Source organism: Eptatretus burgeri, chromosome 15 (genome assembly GCF_056783735.1).
Source record: "Eptatretus burgeri isolate ZD-2024b chromosome 15, Ebu_testis_v1, whole genome shotgun sequence".
Lineage (NCBI taxonomy): Eukaryota > Metazoa > Chordata > Myxini > Myxiniformes > Myxinidae > Eptatretus > Eptatretus burgeri.
This window is the reverse complement of record NC_140975.1, coordinates 67,497,738-67,521,133: the sequence shown is the minus strand read 5'-3', so window position 1 is coordinate 67,521,133 and position 23,396 is coordinate 67,497,738. Positions and strand designations below refer to the sequence as shown.

The 23,396-nt window shown below is 44.8% G+C and overlaps 1 protein-coding gene and 1 long non-coding RNA gene across 2 annotated transcripts; one reads left to right on the top strand and one right to left on the bottom strand.

Annotated features, from left to right (window-relative positions):
- Positions 1–529: 529 nt before the first annotated feature.
- Positions 530–13,891, bottom strand: LOC147012406 (uncharacterized). Its single transcript, XR_015051600.1, has 2 exons — positions 13,443–13,891; positions 530–1,578 (listed from the first exon to the last, which is right to left on the bottom strand). It is a non-coding gene; the product is annotated as an uncharacterized LOC147012406 (long non-coding RNA).
- A 10-nt stretch (positions 13,892–13,901) lies between these two features.
- Positions 13,902–23,028, top strand: LOC147012405 (uncharacterized). The gene is made up of 3 exons (XM_085856517.1): positions 13,902–14,039; positions 14,292–14,757; positions 22,792–23,028. The coding sequence occupies exons 2-3, from the start codon at positions 14,311–14,313 to the stop codon at positions 22,924–22,926; spliced, it is 582 nt and encodes a 193-aa protein (XP_085712643.1). The 5' UTR covers positions 13,902–14,039; positions 14,292–14,310; the 3' UTR covers positions 22,927–23,028.
- The last annotated feature ends 368 nt before the right edge of the window (positions 23,029–23,396 follow it).

Genomic DNA, 23,396 nt, shown 5'->3' with positions numbered 1-23,396 from the left:
GTGAATTATCGGGGAGGGTAGAGACGGCGGAGGTGTTGGCAGCGGTTTGACCACAGCAACCACAGCAGGCTTCCCCAGGACCGTCTCCGGTTTTGTTGTTTTCTTTGCTGTAGAAGAACAATGTCTCACGCACTCCCTGATTAGATTTTTAATACAAGTGATGACAACAATCACTGCTATGAAGATCATGAGCCTTTTAACAACCAATGGATTATCCAGGCTCCCCAACTCCCCAATATTCCCTTCAACCAAGATCCCATTGACCATCCCTTGTTAAAATCATGATATTTTGCACCTTCAGCTTTAATTTTTTCAGCCAAATTATCAATTTCTTCTGAATTATCTGGAATGTATGTGCAGCATTCCACACCTATAACCGCACACGTCCCTCCTTTTTCTGCTAAAAGCATATCCAGAGCGATGCGGTTTTGCATCACGGTTGTCCGTATAGCTACCAGCTCGGCACTCGTTTTGTGAAATCCTTCGCTGGTGGTATTAGCAAGCTTTTCCAAAGATGCTGCCAAATTGATAATTTCCCTTGCACTTTTGCCTGCTCCATAAAAGGGGAATGCAATCATGAAAAACCTCTCAACTTCTGAAATGGCTCTTTTCGATCTGACCTGTGGTACAAAGGGTGATTGGTCAGTGATTCGAATCCTGGGTAGTATAAATCCCAAAAAACATGATCCCCTCCATCCCACTGGTAGCCATGAGTATGCCTTATACCCACACACAAAATATGTACCATTTTGGGGTGCCTGAGGTTCAAGCAGGTTATTTACTTCGATTTTTACAGGTATGGTTGTTCCATTAATTCGCCCTTTTATGGTCACCATTTCATCCCCATGTCTAGCATAGTACTGGCATGTTGATTCTCCTAAATGGGGTCCCCCCCCCTTATCCTCTAACTAGACAAATCAATCCAATTTGTTTGTGCATGAGCTGAAAATGTGGGGGGTACTTTTCTAATCCCTCCCCCTTCTTCAATCCATCATAATTCGTTACTTTTATTGCTCTTGCCGGGCCCTGTCCCACAGCCTTTTGCTTAATAGTTCTGTACTTAGGGTAATACCAATGCTCATAGTTCGTGCAATTATAACCCCCCTTCTCCCAATTACTTTTTATTTCTATTATTCTACCTTCCACTGATGCCTTTTCTACTTTAGTTAAAACGTCTATCTTGTCTACGGACTATGTACCCACACATGTTCTCCCCCTGGAGTGGAACTGCAAACAAGGGTAATCCGTGTTTTCCCATATACGCCTTCCTAATGCAATTGATCCCAATGTTTACCTTTTTTCTTCCCTGTGCACCCTGTCACAACCCATTCCTTGTTTCCCCTACCATTGACCTACCAAACATTCTGATCTCTATGACATTCCCAAAATGTCCTCACTATCTGTTATTGTCCATATTAACACGATTATACACATGCTAATCAAACACTGCCACATCTGTCATAAACCTCCAGTAACATTTCTTTCTCTTTTCGATTTCCTGTATCCTTTTGCAATGAGATGCGTGAATCCATGATTGGCTTACCTTTTCTTGACAGCTCCTTGGGTAACCAATAATATCTGAAAAAGTCCAGTCCACTGCATCTTTAGGACGTTCCTCCATTCGAACACTCTGTTGTCAAACTCTTTCACAATATTTATTCGCATCACAAGAGTTAATATTCATTTATACATGTCCATATATTTTACAGACATTCTACCAATAATTATATGTACTGTTTGGCCGTGCCCTTAAATTGGTGACCAGGATCCCAGAGCCCTGAGCTCAACTTTCATTTACCACTAAATGAACCCCAGAGGGCTAACTCAGCCTGTCACTCCTTTAAGACTGGCAAAAAAAAAAATGAACATCAGTACACTGGTAATAGGGACACCGCATCAGCAGCACAGTCATGCTCCAACCAGTGATGCACCCAACAGCCCAAAGGCAGCACACACCACAAACATTTGATAACACATAGCTTCTTCCAAAACTTTCGATTTTACAAATTTTCGATTTTCTCCCACCTCTGCAAGTTCTTGAGTGTACCATATTCTCAGCACCTCCTTCTACATCATCCCCCTTTTGTTCGTGCAGCTCATTTTTTATGAGCCAAAACGATCAAAACCTTTTGGGTAACCACTTTGTTGTAGGGGCTGGGTATCAGCAGCAAGCACGACTGCTAGAGGGAGCAGTAGAGTCAGTTCCACCGACCGTACCCTTCTTTCCCATTCATAAGTTGGTCGTCATCAGAGAGCGCACATAGCCCCACGGTCTACCATTATGACAATACAATGCACAGAGAGCCTTTCCAGGTACGGTGGCTACTATGATATGAAAAACGCGTTTTTAAAATACCAACCGATGCTGACGTCAGAAGACAACAAATTCAGATCTCAACGTAAACAAAGATGTGAATTCTGCCTGTCCGAACCGACCCATGGGTTCACACCACTACCTTCACCACAGATGCATGTGCTCACCTGCACCCACCATTTGCTCATCCGCTGACCCAGACGATCCTGATGGTGTAATTATCCCAATCGCCCGTTGGCGTCCTGGTGTTGCAGACTCCCCTTGCAGACCCCTGTCTCCAGCATTGCCATCCATGTTTACCAGGTGCTCCTGGCCTACTCCCATCACCATGAGGGCCAATCATGCCATCATGACCACTTGGGCCCGGAGGTCCGATAGGACCTGAACCACCAACAGTTCCACTGCCTCCCGCTTCTCCAGGCGGTCCAGACAACCCAGTGGCTCCCTGGGCACCATATCATGAACCCCATAAGAAGCACATAAGGGCAGAGTCATTAGAATATAAAATAAATGGAAATTTATACACAAGCACCCATACAGGTGCTGCTTAAGGACTGGCCCCCACCAGACACACCCCCCCCAAAAGGGACCCCGTTGAGTCTTCATTGATACTCCCCCCTCGGAGGGAAGGTGAGCTGGAGGTGAGAAGCTTCCTTGGACCTTCCTGCCTCGTGCAATCCTTGACAATCCGGCTCGATGGTACTTGAACCTGCAACTCGATACCGCTGCAAGCACCAGGTAGTTAGGTAGCGTTGGTTGCCAAATAACTCCCCCACAGGCGCTCGGCACGTATGCTCATCGGAAAGGCCAATGGTGGAAGGTAGCCAGGGAGGATGTCGTTGTTGTAGTTTTTTTCTTCATATGTGCTCAATATATTACTATCGATTTAACTATTCTTGACTAGCCTACTTTGCGACATTAAATATCCTCTTATTTCCACAGTTCCCCTACATTGTGCCATCTGTACAGTATACACGTATCAGGAATATGCTTTCACCCTCGGCTAGATTGCATACCGCAATTAGCACCGAATCACTTTCCAAGATGTTATTCTCAGTGTACACTACATACCCTGACAGTTATGTCCAGTATCGGACATCTTTCGATTACCACATTTTACTCAAACAGTGAGTCAACCAACACTGCCTAATCAGATATCATCCATTCATCCATTTGGACCACACTTCTGCAAAGCATTTGGTGCTGCCCAAAATAAAATAAAATAAAATATTTTCCTCTGTTCCCGGCTGAGTTACGTATGTAATTATGCCCACAGCCACAGTTGCGATTTTAACTCATTCTTCATCCAAACATGTCATGGTAATTGTTTTTTAAAATCTGCCAAATTCTCAATTATCTTTTACATGAGCCTAAAGTAAATCCCAACACACACTCCGCACCTCACTTACACGATTTGCATTTCCTCTTTCAAACCGTCAGAGCACACTGTCTATTGTTTGTGGCTCTTGGCGACTCCTGACTCTCAGTATCCCTGGTTCCTGAGGTTGACTCAGCCTGTCATTCCACCCAGGTCGGTGAGATTATTTATTCCGATGTGTGTATTGGTGGAGGGACACTGCATCATTTGCACTAACACGTCCTTGTGACAATTGATACTAATCTGTCGCCACGTACTGCACACAACTGACGACTCGAGTCCCGACCCATGCCCATCCTGACAGCAGCTGTGCCCCTGCACGTTCGAGCAGCAGTTTTGTAGCTTAATGTTCAGGGTGCCTGCAATAACTTGCCAACTCTTCGCAAAAAGCATCGTGGGATCTTTAATGTTCACGAACCGATGTTAGCAAACTTTGCAGTGCATGTGAAACACCAGGATGGCAGTTTAGAGCTGCGTTGAGATTTGAACCGAGGCTGCACAGCTCAAAGGGCAGCGTCCATACCTCCAGACTCTTCGGAGGTGCAGGGGGCTGTAGGGGGTTGGCACATTGTGGAATTTACTCAGGGTCCAGCACACAATGGTCTTGTCCATTTGCACACGTGTACTTGCAAACTTACAAGGCCAGGATGAACTGCTTCGAAAATTTACACAGCATCCTCGGCACGGCCGATTTCAATGCGGCCCAGATGTTGACCACACTCGTGCTTCGTGCTCCATCTCGCACACCGTACAGCCCTCCCTCCTTCGAGGGCTTCACACACGGCTTACTTCGTACATTCAACCACAGATGCCAACCACAATTGATTGTAAAACCGAGCTCCTCACAATAATGATGCAACCAACCGTGTTGATAATTTTCCTGCCTCACTCGGTTAAAAAAAATATTTCTTTTCCAAAGCTTCTCCCCGTATTCAGGCAAACTTCACGCAGCCCGACTCTCCCAAGCAAAGATCGCGCACAGCCCGCACTTCACAGCAGGGCACCAACACATTGAGCACGATAACCGCTTTTATGGTCAATTTTAATCCAAATAATTTATCCTGACAGATCGAGGCTCATATAAAGACAACGAACATGCTCCTCTGTCCGCTTTCATACAAAAAAAAACTTGATCGCGCCAGGCAGAGGATTAATGCTCCGTGACAAGGTCCGCAATGGACGCGTGTTCAAAGACCACTAGTCATTTCCCCGAAAAGCATTTCTGCAGCTTGCCTAATGTCTTTGTCCTGGTTCTTGGATGTCATTGTTTCATTCACCGACGAGTGAAGACACAGCACGCCTCTGGGCACAGCATGTGCACTTCGACACAGCTCGCCCCCACCTTTTATCCTATCCCTCCTTCCTTCGTACCTTTGTCCCGCGTCTCTCCCCATCTCCACATCCACAACAAACTGCGTACGTACGTTCGACCCACACATCAAAACGTATACAAATCAATTTAAACACATTTCAGAACTATTTGACTCTATATAAAATTACCTTTAATTTATTTCCAACCGCGATTAAATAATTCCCAATTTAATTCGTGTTGTATGGACTCCTGGACTTGGAGATCACAATCAAGGCTCTATTCGGCACATCTGACACAAATTTTCCCGTTGACTCGTTTTTGAGTCGTTAAAAAAAAAACTCTCAAAGAGGAACACGACCCCCACCTTTACCCTTCAGGCAAGGCGCACACATTCCTCCACTTCACAATGGGGCATCCTTCCCTCTGTGGGTTATCATTCCCACAATGGGGCATCCTTCCCTCTGTGGGTTATCATTCCCTCCTACCTTCCATTTCCACACATCGTTTTCACGAGCAGCCAAGCTTCGTCCGCTGTTCTTTCAGAACTTCGCTTTAAATTTCCAATTATTATCACATCAGAACTAATCTCAATTCCTGTTCTTTTAATGGATATTTTACCGATTTTGAGTTGGCTGCACTGTAACCTTCCCTTCCGCCTGCGTTTTTCCGCCACCTCCTCACCGGGAAGGCAAAAGTCGTGGCCAGCGACCCCGTACCTTCCAGGTTTGGACACAACCTCGACGGATTAAGGAAACCCTCAGATGGGTTACCTGGTATTCTCTCTTGATTTCCCTGCTCTGTGTACTGCAGTTGCACGGGTGGGGCAAGTTGTTTTCTCAACTTATTCTTTTAATCTTAACACTTACAAGTTTTCTTTTTTGTTTTTCCAACATTATTTATTTGTCATGCTTCTTCCCTACACATCTTACAAGCTTCAAGTTTGGTTCGGGCTTATTCACAAATGCATATCTTAACAAATGTTATTCTAGGAATGCATATGGGTACTTTTATATTCATTCATAGCATGATTCTAATTGATCACATTACCTTGGTCCATAATTTCCGTTACAGCTTTATTTTCCCACTTTCCCTGAATCATTTCTAGAGTATTCTTGGACTGGTCAGTGTTTTCCCTGGGGTGGTCTCGGGTTGGGTTGAGTGTCTTTCACACCTTTCCACGAACCCTCACACTCCCTTGCACACCTTCCACGTCCTCAATCTCCCACAGAAATACCTTGTCTCTTGGAGATTTCTCAGATTACCCTCCCAGGCTTATACCTTACAATCTCCCCTTTAGACACTGTTCTCCAGGGATTTCTGAGATGAGCCTGTAAGCATCACCTGCAACCCCCCCCCCTGCGAACACTTAACCCCCCGGGGTACCCTTCTTTTTGATGCGCACAAAGCTCCCTCTTTTCTCGTTCTTTTAAGATAAGTACAGATCACAAAGAGCAGCGAACCTGTATGTCCCGGTGCGAGAAAAGAGGCAGTTCTTACCTTATCTTTAAGCCGGCCGGCTGCTGTCCTCTTTTTGTCTCACCAAGCAAGAAGTTCCCCTCTTTTGCTCTGTTTTTACCCCCTTGCCAACTACGCCAAAATGTCGAGATCAGGGTCTGCAATCAAGCAATGACTACACCAATCGTCGTAGAGAAGAGCGTTTAATGCGCATCAAAAGTGTACACACAAGAGTAGAAAGGCACAGAATACCTACAGTATACCAGCTCAGTCAAAACTCTCTCGCCCGCAAGCAGTTTGGTTTACTTTATATATACTTTTCCTGCTCATCTGGTTTCTTTGAAAGTAACAACACCCCAGCAAATATTCTCTCCTGGCCTGACAAAGCATTTATCTTTTCACAAGCAAGAAGATCTGTTATTGATCAGGCAGATCTTTATCACAATATATATTATCGTCTCATTCTGCTACAAGATGTTCCCCTTTGAACTATACCAAAACAGTGCTGATTTATAATTGGGCTTCTCTGAGCCCAAGGCTCAAAGAATGTTGTTACAAGGGCCAACAAGAAAGCCAGATGTTCAGCTGCACGACAAAGAGACAGAGACAGAGACAGAGACAGAGACAGAGACAGAGACAGAGACAGAGAGAGAGACAGAGACAGAGACAGAGACAGAGACAGAGAGAGAGAGAGAGAGAGAGAGAGAGAGAGAGAGAGAAAGAGAGAGAGAGAGAGAGAGAGAGAGAGAGAGAGAGAGAGAGAGAGAGAGAGAGAGAGAGAAAGAGACACAGACACAGACACAGACACAGACACAGACACAGACACAGACACAGACACAGACACAGACACAGACACAGACACAGACACAGACACAGACACAGACACAGACAGAGAGAGAGAGAGAGAGAGAGAGAGAGAGAGAGAGAGAGAGAGAGAGAGAGAGAGAGAGAGAGAGAGATATATATATATATATATATATATATATATATATATATATATATATATATATATATATATATATATATATATATATAGCCGACTGGCTTTGATTACCAACAGTCAAAAATGGTAGCTTACTGAGAGCATCTTAAATGCTTTGGCTTCCTCAATTAAATGCTACATTCAATTTTAAGAAAAGGTAATCCTGTTAAAATGGCTGCTTTCATCTTGGGAGCTGTTCAACAGCTCCACACTTTTACCACCTATCCGTACAAAATACATAAGCACATTGAAATATGGGATACAACTAGGTTCATACATACAAATGCCCGACACCTAGCCCGATCGTTCATCCAGTGCCATTTAAGTCCCGTGCGATCTGTACACCTTCCGGGTAACTGAAGCCCCGTTACCCTTGGCTCGGCTCTCCCGTGCTGGCACATCCTGTCAATTCAGGCGTGGCAATCTAATAGTGTCATACTACAACTAGCGATACTTCTAGCTGAAATATATACAGGGGCTTATTAGATAGCATTTGGGACACTCAAATATACTACAAACTACAGTTTAGGTTTGTAAACTCCAGCTACAAGTAATACACTCTAAGCTGACACTGAACTCCATGCTGAATCTCACAGCAGTGATGTCACCAGTGTGCCCTGGTTGTGCTTTAACATCACTCTTATTCACATAATGTAATAGAGCTTGACCGCATCACCTTAAAACATGATCACAGATGTTGCCCAGCAATATTTGTGATAATTTTGTAAGACAGCTACAAAAGTACTGATTTTAAGTCATGCAATTGCTGCCATCTTGAAAACTGGTAACCATTTTTGAATATTAGTGCCAAAATATATTTCTCCAGTCAAAATACAATCAATTTAACATTTGGATCAATAGCATGTTCCTATTTATAGACGTTTAGCACTGAAAACCCTTTTTCCTATTTTATGAGATGGCCATCTTGAAAAATGGCGGCCATTTTGTTTTTCAACGTGGGTAATGTACTTTTCCGAGAGAATGGGTCCTGGAGCACAAGTATACCAAATTTGGAGCTTGTACCATCAACTGAAAGATTATTGTGGGATACTGACTTAATCTGCCCCACTATAACCACGATTTTTCATTTGTTTGTTTGTCTGCACAGAACTTTGTGTTTTTTTCTCCGCAACCACTTGGTGGATTGAGACGAAATTTTCACCATTCCTGCGAATACTCATGTAGCATGTTTTAATGATAATTATGACGACATAGGTCACGTGGTGTGGCAGCCATATTGGAAAAACGTTGGACCTCTGTATCTCTGAAACCACACCAAGGATAACATTGAAACTTGGCACATTGCAAGTATGCGTCATGGGGAATGTGTGATTTTTTTCATGACGTCATAGGTGCCTTTGTTGTGACGTCATAATTTCATATGTGGAACGCTACATCCGATCATTTGAGGGTCATCTAGGGATAAAATGGTCAAAGGAAAATTAATTTGATGACATCATCGGTCACGTGATTCCACAGCCATATTGTTTAACCAGAGAGTTGGTGTCAAAGCCACCCAATGCTCGCCTGTTTATACACTTATCGTTTTTAAGACGTCCAATAATATTTTTTATAAAGCATTGCACTGAAGTCTGATCCAAATAATTTTAAAGCAATATACAGTATGTATTTGTATATTGTAATCAGTAAAAAATAGTGTGGTAGATAAAAACATTAGAAAGGAAATAACTTGCACCAAAAACTTTAACATTTTCACACTCACGCTGACGCTCACGCCGGGGGTATCGCTATAGCTCTCTGTTATTCGAACAGGCGAGCTAAAAACTACATCGATCGACGTACATAGTTCAGGCCCCACCTGCCTGTGCTGCACCCCATGGTGTCATGCAGCGCAAAGCCTGGCATTCCTTTGCATTTTGCAAAGGAATTATTATTGCATTTCGGTTGTAAAAAGTGTGCTGAAATTAAATAAAGGCACAAAACACTGGTGTCTTCAGGCATTTATAAGCATTGCAGCTGGGGTGTGATGGGCTCTAGGGTCTACTGGCCTGAACTGGGTTTCGGGGTTTGGACTGTGGGGTTGGGCATAGTCTTGGTGGTGGGGCCGCTTTTGAGGGGTTTGCCTGTTATTTGGCACTCCAGGTGTTGTGTGACCCCCTCAGAGATCCAGTTCCAGAGTGGGTAAACAGAGTGGCAGCCACAGGTCGAGTTGCATACCCCAAGGGAAGTCCATGTTATAATCTCTTTGAAAATGGGACGTGCTGTTTGAAAGTGATGGGTGGTGTGCTGTCCTGTTTGAATGTGCTGTTTTAATGTACCCCACGTCGTTCAATCCTGTACTAATGCCAGCAGACGGGACAATTTCCACCCACTTCCCCTCAAGTCCCCCTCCCAAATGTAAGTTGAACCCCCCCACCCCCACCTTCAAGTCCCACTACCAAACGCAAGTCCAGGAGAGACAGAGGCAGAGACAGAGAACGAGAGAGAGAGAGACAGAGAACGAGAGAGAGAGAGACAGAGAACGAGAGAGAGAGAGACAGAGAACGAGAGAGAGAGAGAGACAGAGAACGAGAGAGAGAGAGAGAGACAGAGAACGAGAGAGAGAGAGAGAGACAGAGAACGAGAGAGAGAGAGAGAGAGAGAGAGAGACAGAGAACGAGAGAGAGAGAGAGAGAGAGACAGAGAACGAGAGAGAGAGAGAGAGAGAGACAGAGAACGAGAGAGAGAGAGAGAGAGAGAGAGACAGAGAACGAGAGAGAGAGAGAGAGAGAGAGACAGAGAACGAGAGAGAGAGAGAGAGAGAGAGACAGAGAACGAGAGAGAGAGAGAGAGACAGAGAACGAGAGAGAGAGAGAGAGACAGAGAACGAGAGAGAGAGAGAGAGACAGAGAACGAGAGAGAGACAGAGAGACAGAGAGACAGAGAAACAGAGAGAGAGAGAGACAGAGAACGAGAGAGAGACAGAGAGACAGAGAGACAGAGAGACAGAGAGACAGAGAACGAGAGAGAGACAGAGAGACAGAGAGACAGAGAACGAGAGAGAGACAGAGAGACAGAGAGACAGAGAACGAGAGAGAGAACGAGAGAGAGACAGAGAGACAGAGAGACAGAGAACGAGAGAGAGACAGAGAGACAGAGAGACAGAGAACGAGAGAGAGACAGAGAGACAGAGAGACAGAGAACGAGAGAGAGACAGAGAGACAGAGAGACAGAGAGACAGAGAACGAGAGAGAGACAGAGAGACACAGAGAGACAGAGAGACAGGAGAGACAGAGAACGAGAGAGAGACAGAGAGACAGAGAGACAGGAGAGACAGAGAACGAGAGAGAGACAGGAGAGACAGAGAACGAGAGAGAGACAGGAGAGACAGGAGAGACAGGAGAGACAGGAGAGACAGGAGAGACAGGAGAGACAGGAGAGAGAGGAGAGAGAGGAGAGAGAGGAGAGAGAGGAGAGAGAGGAGAGAGAGGAGAGAGAGGAGAGAGAGGAGAGAGAGGAGAGAGAGGAGAGAGAGGAGAGAGAGGAGAGAGAGGAGAGAGAGGAGAGAGAGGAGAGAGAGGAGAGAGAGGAGAGAGAGGAGAGAGAGGAGAGAGAGGAGAGAGAGGAGAGAGAGGAGAGAGAGGAGAGAGAGGAGAGAGAGAGAGAGAGGAGAGAGAGGAGAGAGAGGAGAGAGAGGAGAGAGAGGAGAGAGAGGAGAGAGAGGAGAGAGAGGAGAGAGAGGAGAGAGAGGAGAGAGAGAGAGAGAGAGAGAGAGAGAGAGAGAGAGAGAGAGAGAGAGAGAGAGAGAGAGAGAGACAGACTTTTGAATCTGTAGCACAGTGAATGAAGTTTATGGGTATGTACAGCAGAGGATAGCAAGGAATTAGAGGGGTGCGACAAAAGGCAAACAATTTCCAAAAGCAGCCACAGAGCAGATTTATCCCATTAGAACTTCTACAATCTTAACTTATGCTACGACAGGCGCCATCACACACACGCACACACACACACACACACACACACACACACACACACACACACACACACACACACACACACACACACACACACACACACACACACACACACACACACACACACACACACACACACACACACACACACAAACCCGAGGAAGATTAGGTCGCCAGAAAGAAAGAGAACAGATGAGGACGAACGGCATCGCAATACCTGGCACGGTCGGACGACCAACATAACCCAGTACGCTTTGGGGGAGGGAGAAATACTGGTGTCTAAGGTGTGGGAGTGGGAGTTGTGGTGTGGTGCAATATGGGGGGGGGGGTGCAGTGTCGTGCCGGAGGAAACTGTGATTGCGAATCTGTAATGGATACTCTTTTGTGCGTCCCAAGGGGACGAGATAGAGGGGTGGAAAGAGAGGAGAGAAGATGTGCGAGGTAAAAGATTCCTAGCCTAGTTGTGCATAGGTCTGTGAGTGTACTGTGTACCTCTGTGGGACGCTCCACTTGAGCAATCCCACCTCAAGAGTCGGCGCGTTGTCTCCTGTTTAATCACTTTGTCGGGGCTTGTGGAAACGTGTGCTCTGCACTCGTCCTAGAAGAACGTCTGTTGCACATGAACCCCGAGTGTAGCTGAAGCGACAGGCAGACAACGAGGAGCAGTGAAGAGAGGGCAGAGCAGAGAGACGAAGGAGGGGACAAGGCAAACCGACGAAGATGAAGGAGGAAACAAGGTAAACCGACGAAGACGAAGGCGAGGCAGGCAGGCGTAAAAGAGGGCGGACGGCTTTGTGATCCGCCTTTTATAAGCCCCGGGGTGAAGGGTGGGTGATGACCCGAAGCGACGCGCCGTGATCCGAATCGTGCTTCCGTATTGTGTCAGGGTGGTCATAGCCCCGCACTGCCAGGCTCCTGGGACCAGAAGCGGTCTCATGCGCACATCCGTTGTGATATGGCCCAGCACCAAACTCCCCCCCCCGCCCCGTGATCCCCATCCTTTGCCACCCGTCCTGCCGTGTTCTAGTGACTGGACGAGGGTCGTTTCGGTCCCGCGTGCCCACCCAGGGCATCCTCGGTGAGATGCAGCTGGCATTGTTAACGTGTTTGGCTTGTCCCCGCATCATGCGGCCTGGCTGTGCAGCACTCTGTTCGGTGGAGAATTGTATCGATGCGGAGGTGCGAGGAGGCATGGGATGATTTTTCCCATGTGCAGGAGATGTTGGTGGTTGAGGTGGTGAGTTTTTGGTGAGCAAAGGGTGAGTAAGGTGAGACGCTGTTGGAAATTCACGTGTCAGGCAACGAGTTTGTTCATGTTGTGATTATTTCACAGGTGGCTGCTTGGTGCTGTTATTCATGTCGTATGTGTGTTTGTTTGTTTGTTTGATTTGATTTGTATCATGGATAAAAGGAAAGGGTTGAAATAGAAATCAGGATTGAATGGAAGATAGAGATATAATTAGACCGAGCTATAAGACCCACACAACGAACTCGTCCCGTTAACCCACGAGACATGAGGGGAAGATCTGACTGCACGAAGATCAACGAAATAACTGCCTGGGGATCACTGTATGTTGGGTGCCATTGCCTTAGAGGCATGCGGTTTTGCACAACCGCAACACTACATATAACAGTGACAGTGGTGGAGATCTTCTTTTTTTTGCCTTTGCTGTTTGAAACACTTTCAATCGTTTAATAACCCACCAGTTTGCCAGGTATTTTATCTTTGCACTGCAGATCATTTACAGGGTCACATGACACAACGGACAGGTTCAGAGAAGTGTTGCAAAGCAGTGTGGGTTACAACTTCATGAAGGTTTTAGATCTTCTACATTTGGTTCCGCATTGGAATCACAATCTGCGTGTAAAGGAGACGTTGCTGGAAACGTGTCCCAACCATGCTGAACTCTAACAAACAACATGCACGTCACAACCAACCACAGCTTTCAAACCTTTGATTCCTTCAAAAGATCTCACAACTTCCCAAAGAATGGTTTAACCTCCGTTTACCAGCACTGCCAGTGAATCAGTTGAACCACATTAACTGCATCAATGTATTATCTTCCTTCATATATTATTTAACTCACCATGGTACAGTATTTAGAAAGCTTCCCCATTCCACAATCCACCTTCGGGCTGGGAAGGGCACAAAAAGTATCCACACACACCTTTTGCTCATCTGGTGACGTGTTCAAAACAAGAGGTGAAAGGGCAGTCAGTACCTGAGCCAAAAACTCAAACAGGTGTAACACAATGAACGAACAAATAATAATTCACAATCACATCAAAACGAGGTACACAGGACTTGACATTAAAAGTAACTTTTTCACTTTTCACATAAAGCCCAAACAGTTTACATGATTATTTACACGTAAATCGAGATGAGACTCAGGAGGCAGTTCATTCATCCCTGTTCTCACCACTAATCCACTCACAATGTACAATGACATCAATACATGTCACATTTAAACACGAGGTAAGGAATTTAGTAGTTGTGGGGGAAGTAAAGAGCAGGTGTGGGTTGTGGTAGGAGAGGGGAGGGAAGAAGGGTGGAGTAGGAAGGAGAACGGAGGGACCAAAACCTCACAAACATCGGCAGCTTATTGTGACGTTTCATTGGATTTTAACCCTGTGCCTTCACGGAGGTTGACTTAAACCCAGCTTTGTCGACCCTTCGCTATCCTGTGAGTCCTCAAGATCTCCCTTGTTTCTTGTTCACCTTCTCCTTTTGATATTTATCTATAAAGTATGTATTTGAAGGACATCTTCACAGACAGATCATTTCCTCACTCTCAGCTATGAAGGATTCATGACCTGCGTGCACGATGATGGGGGATCTAACAATGCTGATTGAGTTGAACCTTTGTATCAATACATTTGTGCTTTAATGAAACTGTACATACATATGAAGAACATGTTTTCTGATGTCATTCCAGGTTCATTCTGCCAGAAACCATGAGCGAACAGAAAAACAACCATTCCACTGAAAATGAAGCACCTCCTCCATATACACCAGCAGTTTATGGACAACAAGGATATTATGATGGTGGTCAACAATGGGCATCTTACAACTACGGTCCTCCTGTACCAACGGGATATCCTCCGATGATGCATCCTCCGACGATGCATCCTCCAGGCTTCCAGCCTGAACCTTGCTGGCCTAATCCAGGGCGTGTTCCAACAGCCCCTCCACCAGCCATGGCTTATCCACAGCCTCATCCACCTGCGGGCTATCCTTTCCCTGAAGCACAAAACCCAGTGAGACAACAACCAGTTCCCATTGCTCAACACCACCTTCCTGTTCAAATGGAGGAACCCAAAGATTATATGGCATGGTCCATTTTCAGTCTCTTGTGCTGCAACTTCATGTGTGGAGTTCCAGCCGTCATTTTCTCCTATCTCGTAAGTTCTCACCATCAGAAGTGTTTGTTGTGATTAAACAGAATCATTGTATATAGCCAGGGGCTCCAGGAAAGAATAAGTTTTTCGTCCATTCATACAATAACATTGAAGGTGAAGTTGGTATACATCAAAATATCTTTGGATAACGAATTATCTGGAGAAGTGAATTCTTGCAGAAATGTTTCTGTAAGTCTCACTTGGCTGCGCTTGGATGGGTTTGAAGGTAGTGGAGTAGCGGCTGAAATCCGAAATCTATGCAGGTTCCTCCTGATGACTCCATCTTTGCTCTTTACTTCTTCGGGTTCCTGCTTGGTCTTCCGTTTCATTTCTCATATCTATCTATAATTCCAGCCGTGTGTGTGTGTGTGTGTGTCTGTGATCGCTGTTTCTCGCCAACCACTGGCCCAATCTAATTGAAACTTGCCAGGTATACTGTTGGGGCCCTGTGGATGTGCCTTTTCAAGGTTTGATATTAATCGGACAAGTGCTTCCCAAGTTATGACCATTTATTTACCAACCAATGACAAGACACGTTGCTGCGTAGGCATGGCCGATGGGGAAGAGAACCTCAGCCACGTTCCCCATTACAGGTTACAACATACGGACTTCCGGATAATGATGACTTAGTGTATTCGAATAATTTCTCGATTTATTATGCGCATTTACAGATAAACACAATGCCCAAATCCAGTCGAGCTTTACAAGAGCGAAGGAACGGCCTATGTAGTTGTTTGAAAGTTTTTTTTTTTTTTGGTTTCTTTTTTTCTCTTCTCTTCTCTTTGTGTTTTTCCTTGCGATGACATTGCGAAAAGGCAAAATACGTTGGCGCTAATTGAATAATTGGCCATTAAAATTAAATTGTGAATAATCGTAACTGCGATATGCGAACTTCCAGACAGTGAGGACTTAACTTCCGGACGTCCGGATAGTGACGACTTACTGTATTCTTTCTCGATTTATCGACTTACTGTATTCTTTCTTTCTCGATTTTCTTTAACACAATGCCCCAATCCAGTCGTCGTTTACGACAGCGAAGGAACGGCCTGTGTGGTTGTTTGAAAGTTTTTTTTTTGGTTTGCACGTACGGTCACGCACGTACGGCCACGCATGTACGGGCACACGAGAGCAAAGGAATGGCCTGTGCAGTTGTTTCTGGCAAGCGGTTTTAAAGTTTTTACTTTTTAGCACCTACGGCCACGCATGTACAGGCACGTACTAGTATATTTAAATGTCTCAAAATCTGCTTTATAATATTGAAATAAACACTCATGAAAGAGCTGAACGACATAATCAATACACTCTCAACAGACCATGGGGGTAAGAAACCAAAGAATGGAGAAATAGATAATTAACATGTCGACATACAGACAGTGAGGTAAGGACATATGAACAGGACAAGGGAACAGAGGTAAAAATTACACAACAGCAGGCAGGAAAAGTTGATAGACAGGCAAAATAAAAATAGAACCACCTGTCGTGAAGCTCACCTGGATCGGGAACAACATTCACTCAAACCCCTCCACAGACCCCCTTAGACCCTGAATTTTGTAATGCCATGAACAAACTTTGGTACATGAAGGGTGATGAAGGTTTTGGTGGGAATGGGGTTGGGGTTGTGGGTTGACGATGCAGCCAGATGGTGGGAGTGCAGTAATCAGGATGCTCGGCGAGCTACACTACAGGTCAAAAGATTTAGAACATCCCCATTTTTCCAGTTTTTACTGAAATTTATGCAGTTTAATGTGTCAATATACTCTGAAATTATAGCATAGAAAAAATAAACAATTGCAGATAAAAAAATAAATCATGGAATCGTTTTGTTGAACAAAATTTAATCTAAATTGTTGACTCATCAAAGTAGCCACCTTTTGCAGATAAAACAGCCGAACATACTCATGGCATTATTTCGACAATGGAAATCAAATATTGATCGGAAAGTTCTTCCCAACACTGTTGCAGAAGTTCCCACAAATGTGTTGCACTTGCAGGTTGCTTTGCTTTCACCCTTCTGTCCAGTTCATCCCAAACTAGCTCGATGGGGTTTCAGTCTGGAGACTGTGCTGGCCATTCTATGATTTGAAGCCTACCGACTTGTTCTTTTCTTCTAATGTAGTACTGACATAGCTGGAGGTATGTTTTGGGTCGTTATCTTGCTGTAGGATGAACCCCTGACCAACTCGGTGTGGACTTGAGGGCATTGCATGGCACTGCAAAATGCTGTGGTAGCCATTTTGGTTCAGGGTGCGAGTCACTCTGTGCAAGTCACCGACTCTGGATTCAACAAAAGAGCCCCAGATCATCACGCTTCCTCCTCCATGTTTGACAGTTGATGTCACACACTGAGGAAGCATCCCTTCACCTACTCGATGGCGTACAAAAACCCTGCGTGATGAACCGAAGATTTCAAATTTTGATTCACTGGTCCATAAGACCTTCTTCCCGTTTTAAGTAGCCCACTGGCGGTGCTTCATGGCCCAGGCAAGCCTCTTTTTCTTATTTTGCCATCTTAGCAATGGCTTTCTTACTGCCACTCGACCTGTCAAACTTGCAGCTCGAGGTCTTCTCTTCACAGTTGAAACTGACACTTCCTTACTTCGACCAGTGTTAAGCTGTGCTTGAAGCTGCTGTCCTGTGAGCCGCCTATCACACAAGCTGTTGACTCCAAGAAACTTGTCTTCTGATTGTGTTGTCGATTTGGGTCTGCCAGACCCCTTCCTGTCAGAGTTTCCTCCAGTTTCCAAGTGCCTTTTGATGGTGTAGGAAACTGTATTCACTGACACCTTGGCGCTCCTTGCAATTTCTCTAAAGGAAAGACTGACACTTTTCAGGGTTTTTATGCTCTGTCTGTCATCCTTTGTTAATTGTCTTTTTCTCACCAAGCTGTGATGTTATGATAGCAATATACTACTTCCTGCAGTGCAATATTGTCCAAATAATGCTTCAGAGGGTGTAGCAACACAGTCTGTTCCAACACTGCTTTTATACAGAAAGAGGGTTTGTATCTAATCAACAAAAGTTGGGACACCTGTAGAAATTGTTTGCATCAACTTTCAAGGATTAATTTACTTCCATTGCTGCAGAACAGGTGCAGTTGCTAACCCATTACTTGTTCCCTGAAAAGGGTCTTTTTTAACATCTCTGAAATTTACATTATATTTCAGTTTTTGGTAACCTAAACTTTTTTTTAAAACCTCTGGCAGGTTACCGCTTAGCTTTGTAACATTTCAGGTTATTCACTGGATAGGACTTTAACTGCTTAAATTTCAGTAAAAACTGGAAAAGTGGGGGTGTTCTAAAACTTTTGACCGGTAGTGTACATTGGCGAGCGGTGAAAGGTGCATGAGTGTAAAGGTGAAAGAGGTGTGAGGACGAGAGGGAAAGTAAAGATTAACGAATGAAAGGATGAAAGGGAAACAAAAATAAAAATGACACCGGACGGAAAAGAGTGTGGATTGTGTGAGCTCTGAGGCAGATTCAAGATTCAATGACCCAGAGGGAGAGACTCTGAAAGAAAGCTCAGCGATGGACAAGAAGATGAGAGAGACTCGGTGCACTTGTGCACTCCCCTTTTATACTTAACTCTCACCCATGGGTCTTATACTTCACGGAGCGGGGAGCGATTCCGGGAAATAGTTTTGGTGGGATGTCACCACCAATCATGATGGATGTGGCACCTTGTGCGAACCTGGCCCAAGTTTGAAGCGGTTTTGGGAGCTTAGTAAGGAGGTCTGTTCCTGCTAATAACAATGAATAGGGCAGATATTTTTCGGTATACCATCCTGATGAGGGCAAATAAGCCCGAAGTCCGGATTGGTGGTTCTGTTTGATGTTTAACTGATGATGACAATGTAATCTTTGTCTCTTAGACAAAGTAACTGGGCCGAGGCCTCTTTGTTGGAGGTGACGCTTTGGTGTGGACTGTGTCCAATGGGGATCAGCGGAGTGCTCGTCACACTCCACATGCTTCGAATATATATATAAATAAATATATAAATATAAATATATATATATATATATATATATATATATATATATAAATATATATATATATATAAATATATAAATATATATATATATATATAAATATATATAAATATATATATATATATATAAATATATAAATATATATATATATATATATAAATATATATATATATATATATAAATATATAAATATATATATAAATATATATATATATATATATATATATATATATATATATATATATATATATATATATATATATATATATAGTTGCAGCCGCGGGTACCGAGACATCTGCTTGTCATTCAGGGGGATTAATCCCCGGTTGTCCTCGGTCGAGCCGGACCTGGGGCCACTGCTCACAATTAATGTTGTGGTACGGTGGGTTGTTTTAAAACCATGAATGCCACCCAGTCAACCACGAGTTCCAGTGTCCGCCGTCTAATTATTCCGTTTAACTCGAGGTCACGTGGTTACCTGAGCGGGGAGCACACCCCAGGCAAAGCACCAATGTTATCTGATAAGATTTTAATTTAGGCGGCCGAGCGTTTTAACCGCTGGTGCGTGCCGACGATTTTTTGGTCAAATCTGTGGTAATTACCTCCCAGTCTATCTCGGTTCGGACAATGCTAGACCAATAGCAGGAAAGGACAAACACGGACAGGTTGGAAATCGACAAATAATTTATTAATAATAAAATAAATAAACAAAAAGAACCTTTTATTTGCTGAGGTAAATAAAGAATGAATCTAAAAGCAAAATCAATCAAAATGCCAGGAAACAGACAAAGAGCAGATGATTATCGGGGGTTGACTTACTTACAGCTAAACGCAGACAAGGGTACCCAGCAGATCATTCAGGGGGACGGAAGGGGGAGGGGAAAGAATCGTCGCTCACCAGAAAGTCGTCCGTGAAGCGAAAACGTTTTGAAATGCGTGCGTGTGCGTCACGTACGTCGCCAGGACCAGCTTTGTTGTACAGCTTCTCGCGGGGCAGCCTTGAACGCCAGTCGAAGTCTTGAGGACACCGAGATGGTCCATCGCGGGTTTCGACCCTGGTGTTTGTTGGTGAACGACCCGTGCCTCACTTGTTGGCGGCTTTGTTCACACCCACATGCGCACCACACGAGCTTCCTTCTTCTCTTTTGCATGCCTACACCCACTTCTTGCTCGTACCTCTTTCGTTCACGCTTTTTTATTATCTCAGAACGTATCTCTTTTTTCTTCAGAACGTATCTCTTTCTCTTTAGAACGTATCGCTTTCGCTTTTCCCTCTCTCAAAACGTATCTCCTCACAGAACGTCTCTCTCGCTTCAGAACGTCCCTCTTTCGCCTTTTCCTCACAGAACGTCTTTTTATATATATTCGGGGAGTCTCTGCAGGTCCAACCCACCCCACGCTCACCCCGCCCCACTGGCGTACGGTTACCATGACGACACGCGTGCTCTCAAAAAAGGCGGGCGTCGGAGCTCACGGAAGATTGCTGCTGAGGAAATATAAGGGCAGGCTTCAGAGCTCGTAAAATATTATTGCTGAGGAAATATAAGGGCGGGCTTCAGAGCTCGTGAAAGATTATTGCTGAGGAAATATGAGGGCGGGCTGCAGAGCTCGTGAAAGAAATGTGTGTGAACGTGTCTGTCATTAAGAAAAAAAAGCTTCCCATAAGAGAGGGGATCTATCCTTTACCCATCTCAACGCATCACATTTAAGATCCCATTAGACATGGGGATGGGGCTAATCTGAACATGCATTTAAGGAAATAACTGATGCGGATTAATAACCGCACTGATAAAAGTGCGGATGCAATCATCAGACTAGATTCTGAAATCCGTAACAATATATGTATATATATATATATTTATATATATATATATATATATATATATTTATATATATATATATATATATATATATTTATATATATATATATATTTATATATATATATATATATATATATATATATATATATATATATATATATATATATATATATATAAATATATATATATATAAAGATATATATATCTGTATATATATATATATTGTTACGAATAAGCCGGTTCGGATGGCCTACGCACGACCGCCTCAGCCCAACCGCAGTCGCGCGTCCGCTGAAAACCGGAATTCAGTCGTAGCTTCCGGACAACTCCGGAAACCTGCTACGGGTACCTTAATGCACCATAAACTGTCAACACTCTGTCCGCGATGGCGGACATGATGGCGGTACAGGGTTAATCGCCGAATCTCGATATACCTAATTATCCGCGCAGACAGACGTGCCGAGAATTTATACCTCGATGGGACTTGTATGGAAACGAGCCGCTAAGCGCGCTCGTTCCGTGTGCGATGCCGAGCAGTTTTAATCGCCAAGTTCCGTCGGACCAAATGAGCACTTTTATTTGGCTTTAATAGCTGGCTAATTTCACGAACGTGCCATGGAAGTCAATGGGAAGAAATGACGCAACGAGCACATTGACATTCAAACAATGGGGCCATTTATTATTACACAGGCAATCAATGGGGGAAAAGGGACAAGACATGAGAAAAGCCTACAGCCGATGTCTATTATGTACAGGCACGCACTAAACCACAATTCTACTTATAAAGACAAGGCGCCACAGAACACTTTCATGCAAACCCCCAGAAAAGAACAGGGCTCGTGAGCCTTTATTTCAACTCGGAGCCTGGATGACCGAAGGCTCACGAGAGGCCGGGCAGGATACCTTGCCGCCCCTTGTGGCAACTCGAAGGTCTTGGGGTCGGCGACCCCTGGTGTCTCCGTTCGGTCCTCGCGTCGCAAATGCGCCAGTCGCTTGAGTGGCTTGGGCAGCTTGGCGAACAGCTGCTTGGTCTCCCTCAGTGGCCCGGCTTCGTCGCGGACCCTCTTGGCGGGCCTGGCCGGTCGGCGACGCGCTCGGAGGAGTGAACGGGTCTTTTGCTCTTTCAGACTTGATGCTCTTTGGGCCCGCTCACTACCTCAGCGACGTCGCTCGACCGTCACAGGGCCGTTCGCCCAGACCACGACGCAGCCTGCTCGACTCCGCCGCAGCTGGCAGCACCTCTGGCGCGCGCTCCTCTCCGGCCGCTCTCCGACCTTCAGCTCTCGTCTGGCGCTCCTTTCTTCTCCGTGACTGCCCGTCTCTTGAGAGCGATGAATTTCCGCTGATATGCTTCCTCCAGAGGTGCGATGAATATCTCTCCAGATCTGCCTCCTCCGATATGCCACGAATATCCCACGAACTCATTCAAGTTCCGCTCTTATATCGGCCCGGAGCGAGCTGCTCTTTGACCTCTCACCAGAGGCCAGGCTCCGCCCATTTTTCACCTCCGACCTCTCACCCCTGGCAAGCCTCGCTGGGAACCCCCAAGTCCGACGTCACCAGTTGGCGTCGGGGAAACCCACGTTTTGATCATATGCAAATCGGAACAGCCGTGGTGCATACTGTCGGTTGGTGTTTGTTCGAGGAGATGGCGGCGTTGTTTGTCGATGATGAGGCGTTGCGATGTTTGTAGGAGATGATGGCGTTGCGATGTTTTTTGGAGATGATGGCGTTTTGATGTTTGTTAAAGATGATGGCATTTTTGTAGGAGATGATGGTTGCTGTTGTTTTAATATAAAAGATAGAAAAGAATAACGGCTACATCAAAGATTCGCAGCCCGGCACACAAACAAATACCTTTACACATCGGTGGGGATTCTAACCTGAAACACATACTTATCGAAATAACTGATCTTCGGGGAACCTGAATGGCGTTTTGTAAATTTCCATAACCACAACACTATGTATCAAATTGCACACAATAGAAATAACAATGGATAGGGCAAATCAATACCTCTCCGATGTCACATCAAGCACACGTTCTTCCTCAGGTCTGTTGAACAGCAGCAGCTTTTCGTTTGTATATTGAGCTTGTTCACTGACACTTCTTCACCTCTTCCCCCCCTCTCCCCCTCACCAACACCCTCTCCACCATCAAGTATCCTATGAAGCCCCTGATAGTTCCAAGTCTGTGTACTTTCGACACTAACGTGCTATTTTTACCTTCAGGTTACTTCGAATCGACACACTCCGGAAGCGAGGTCTTATTCCAAAACTGCCTTGGCGCTGAACATCGTTGCCACATTCTTTGGTGTTTTCATTTGGATAAGTGTTATTGTGGCTCTAAGTGTTATCCTCATTTAAAGATCATTACTGAGCTCAACATCTCGTGCGCAAGGTTTTGGACCCAATTAGTCCAGGAGCCCAGAAGGTTTATTTAAGTGAAAAGCGCCGGAACGTTTGACCTCATGGGCTGATGGGGTCATCCACCGACATCACAAAAATGAATTGCTGCCGGGTCTGACCCGTGGCTTTCCCCCTGAAATCACTGAATTAGTGACGCCATTACCAAAAAACCTAATTTCCTCAATATCTAGCAAACTATGCATGATAATATCACGAATAAGGTGTCCATACCTATGTTTTCATGGTCAATCATCACCCTGATGCTATGCATATTGCTAGAAAATGTATAGTTTACCACGTAAATGCATGGTTCATCCACTAAATTAGCGACGCCATTACCGAAACCTCACTATCTGAAAAACTGTGCGTGATAATATCGCAAATAAGGTGTCTACCGATATTTTTATGGTCAATCATAACCCTGACAC

What these genes read in the sequence shown, in the direction of transcription:
- LOC147012405 (XM_085856517.1), top strand. Translation starts at nt 14,311, where the DNA reads ATGAGCGAACAGAAAAACAACCATTCCACTGAAAATGAAGCACCTCCT. An exon ending in CCGTCATTTTCTCCTATCTC is followed by an intron (nt 14,758 to 22,791) that starts GTAAGTTCTCAC and finishes TTTTACCTTCAG; the next exon opens with GTTACTTCGAATCGACACAC.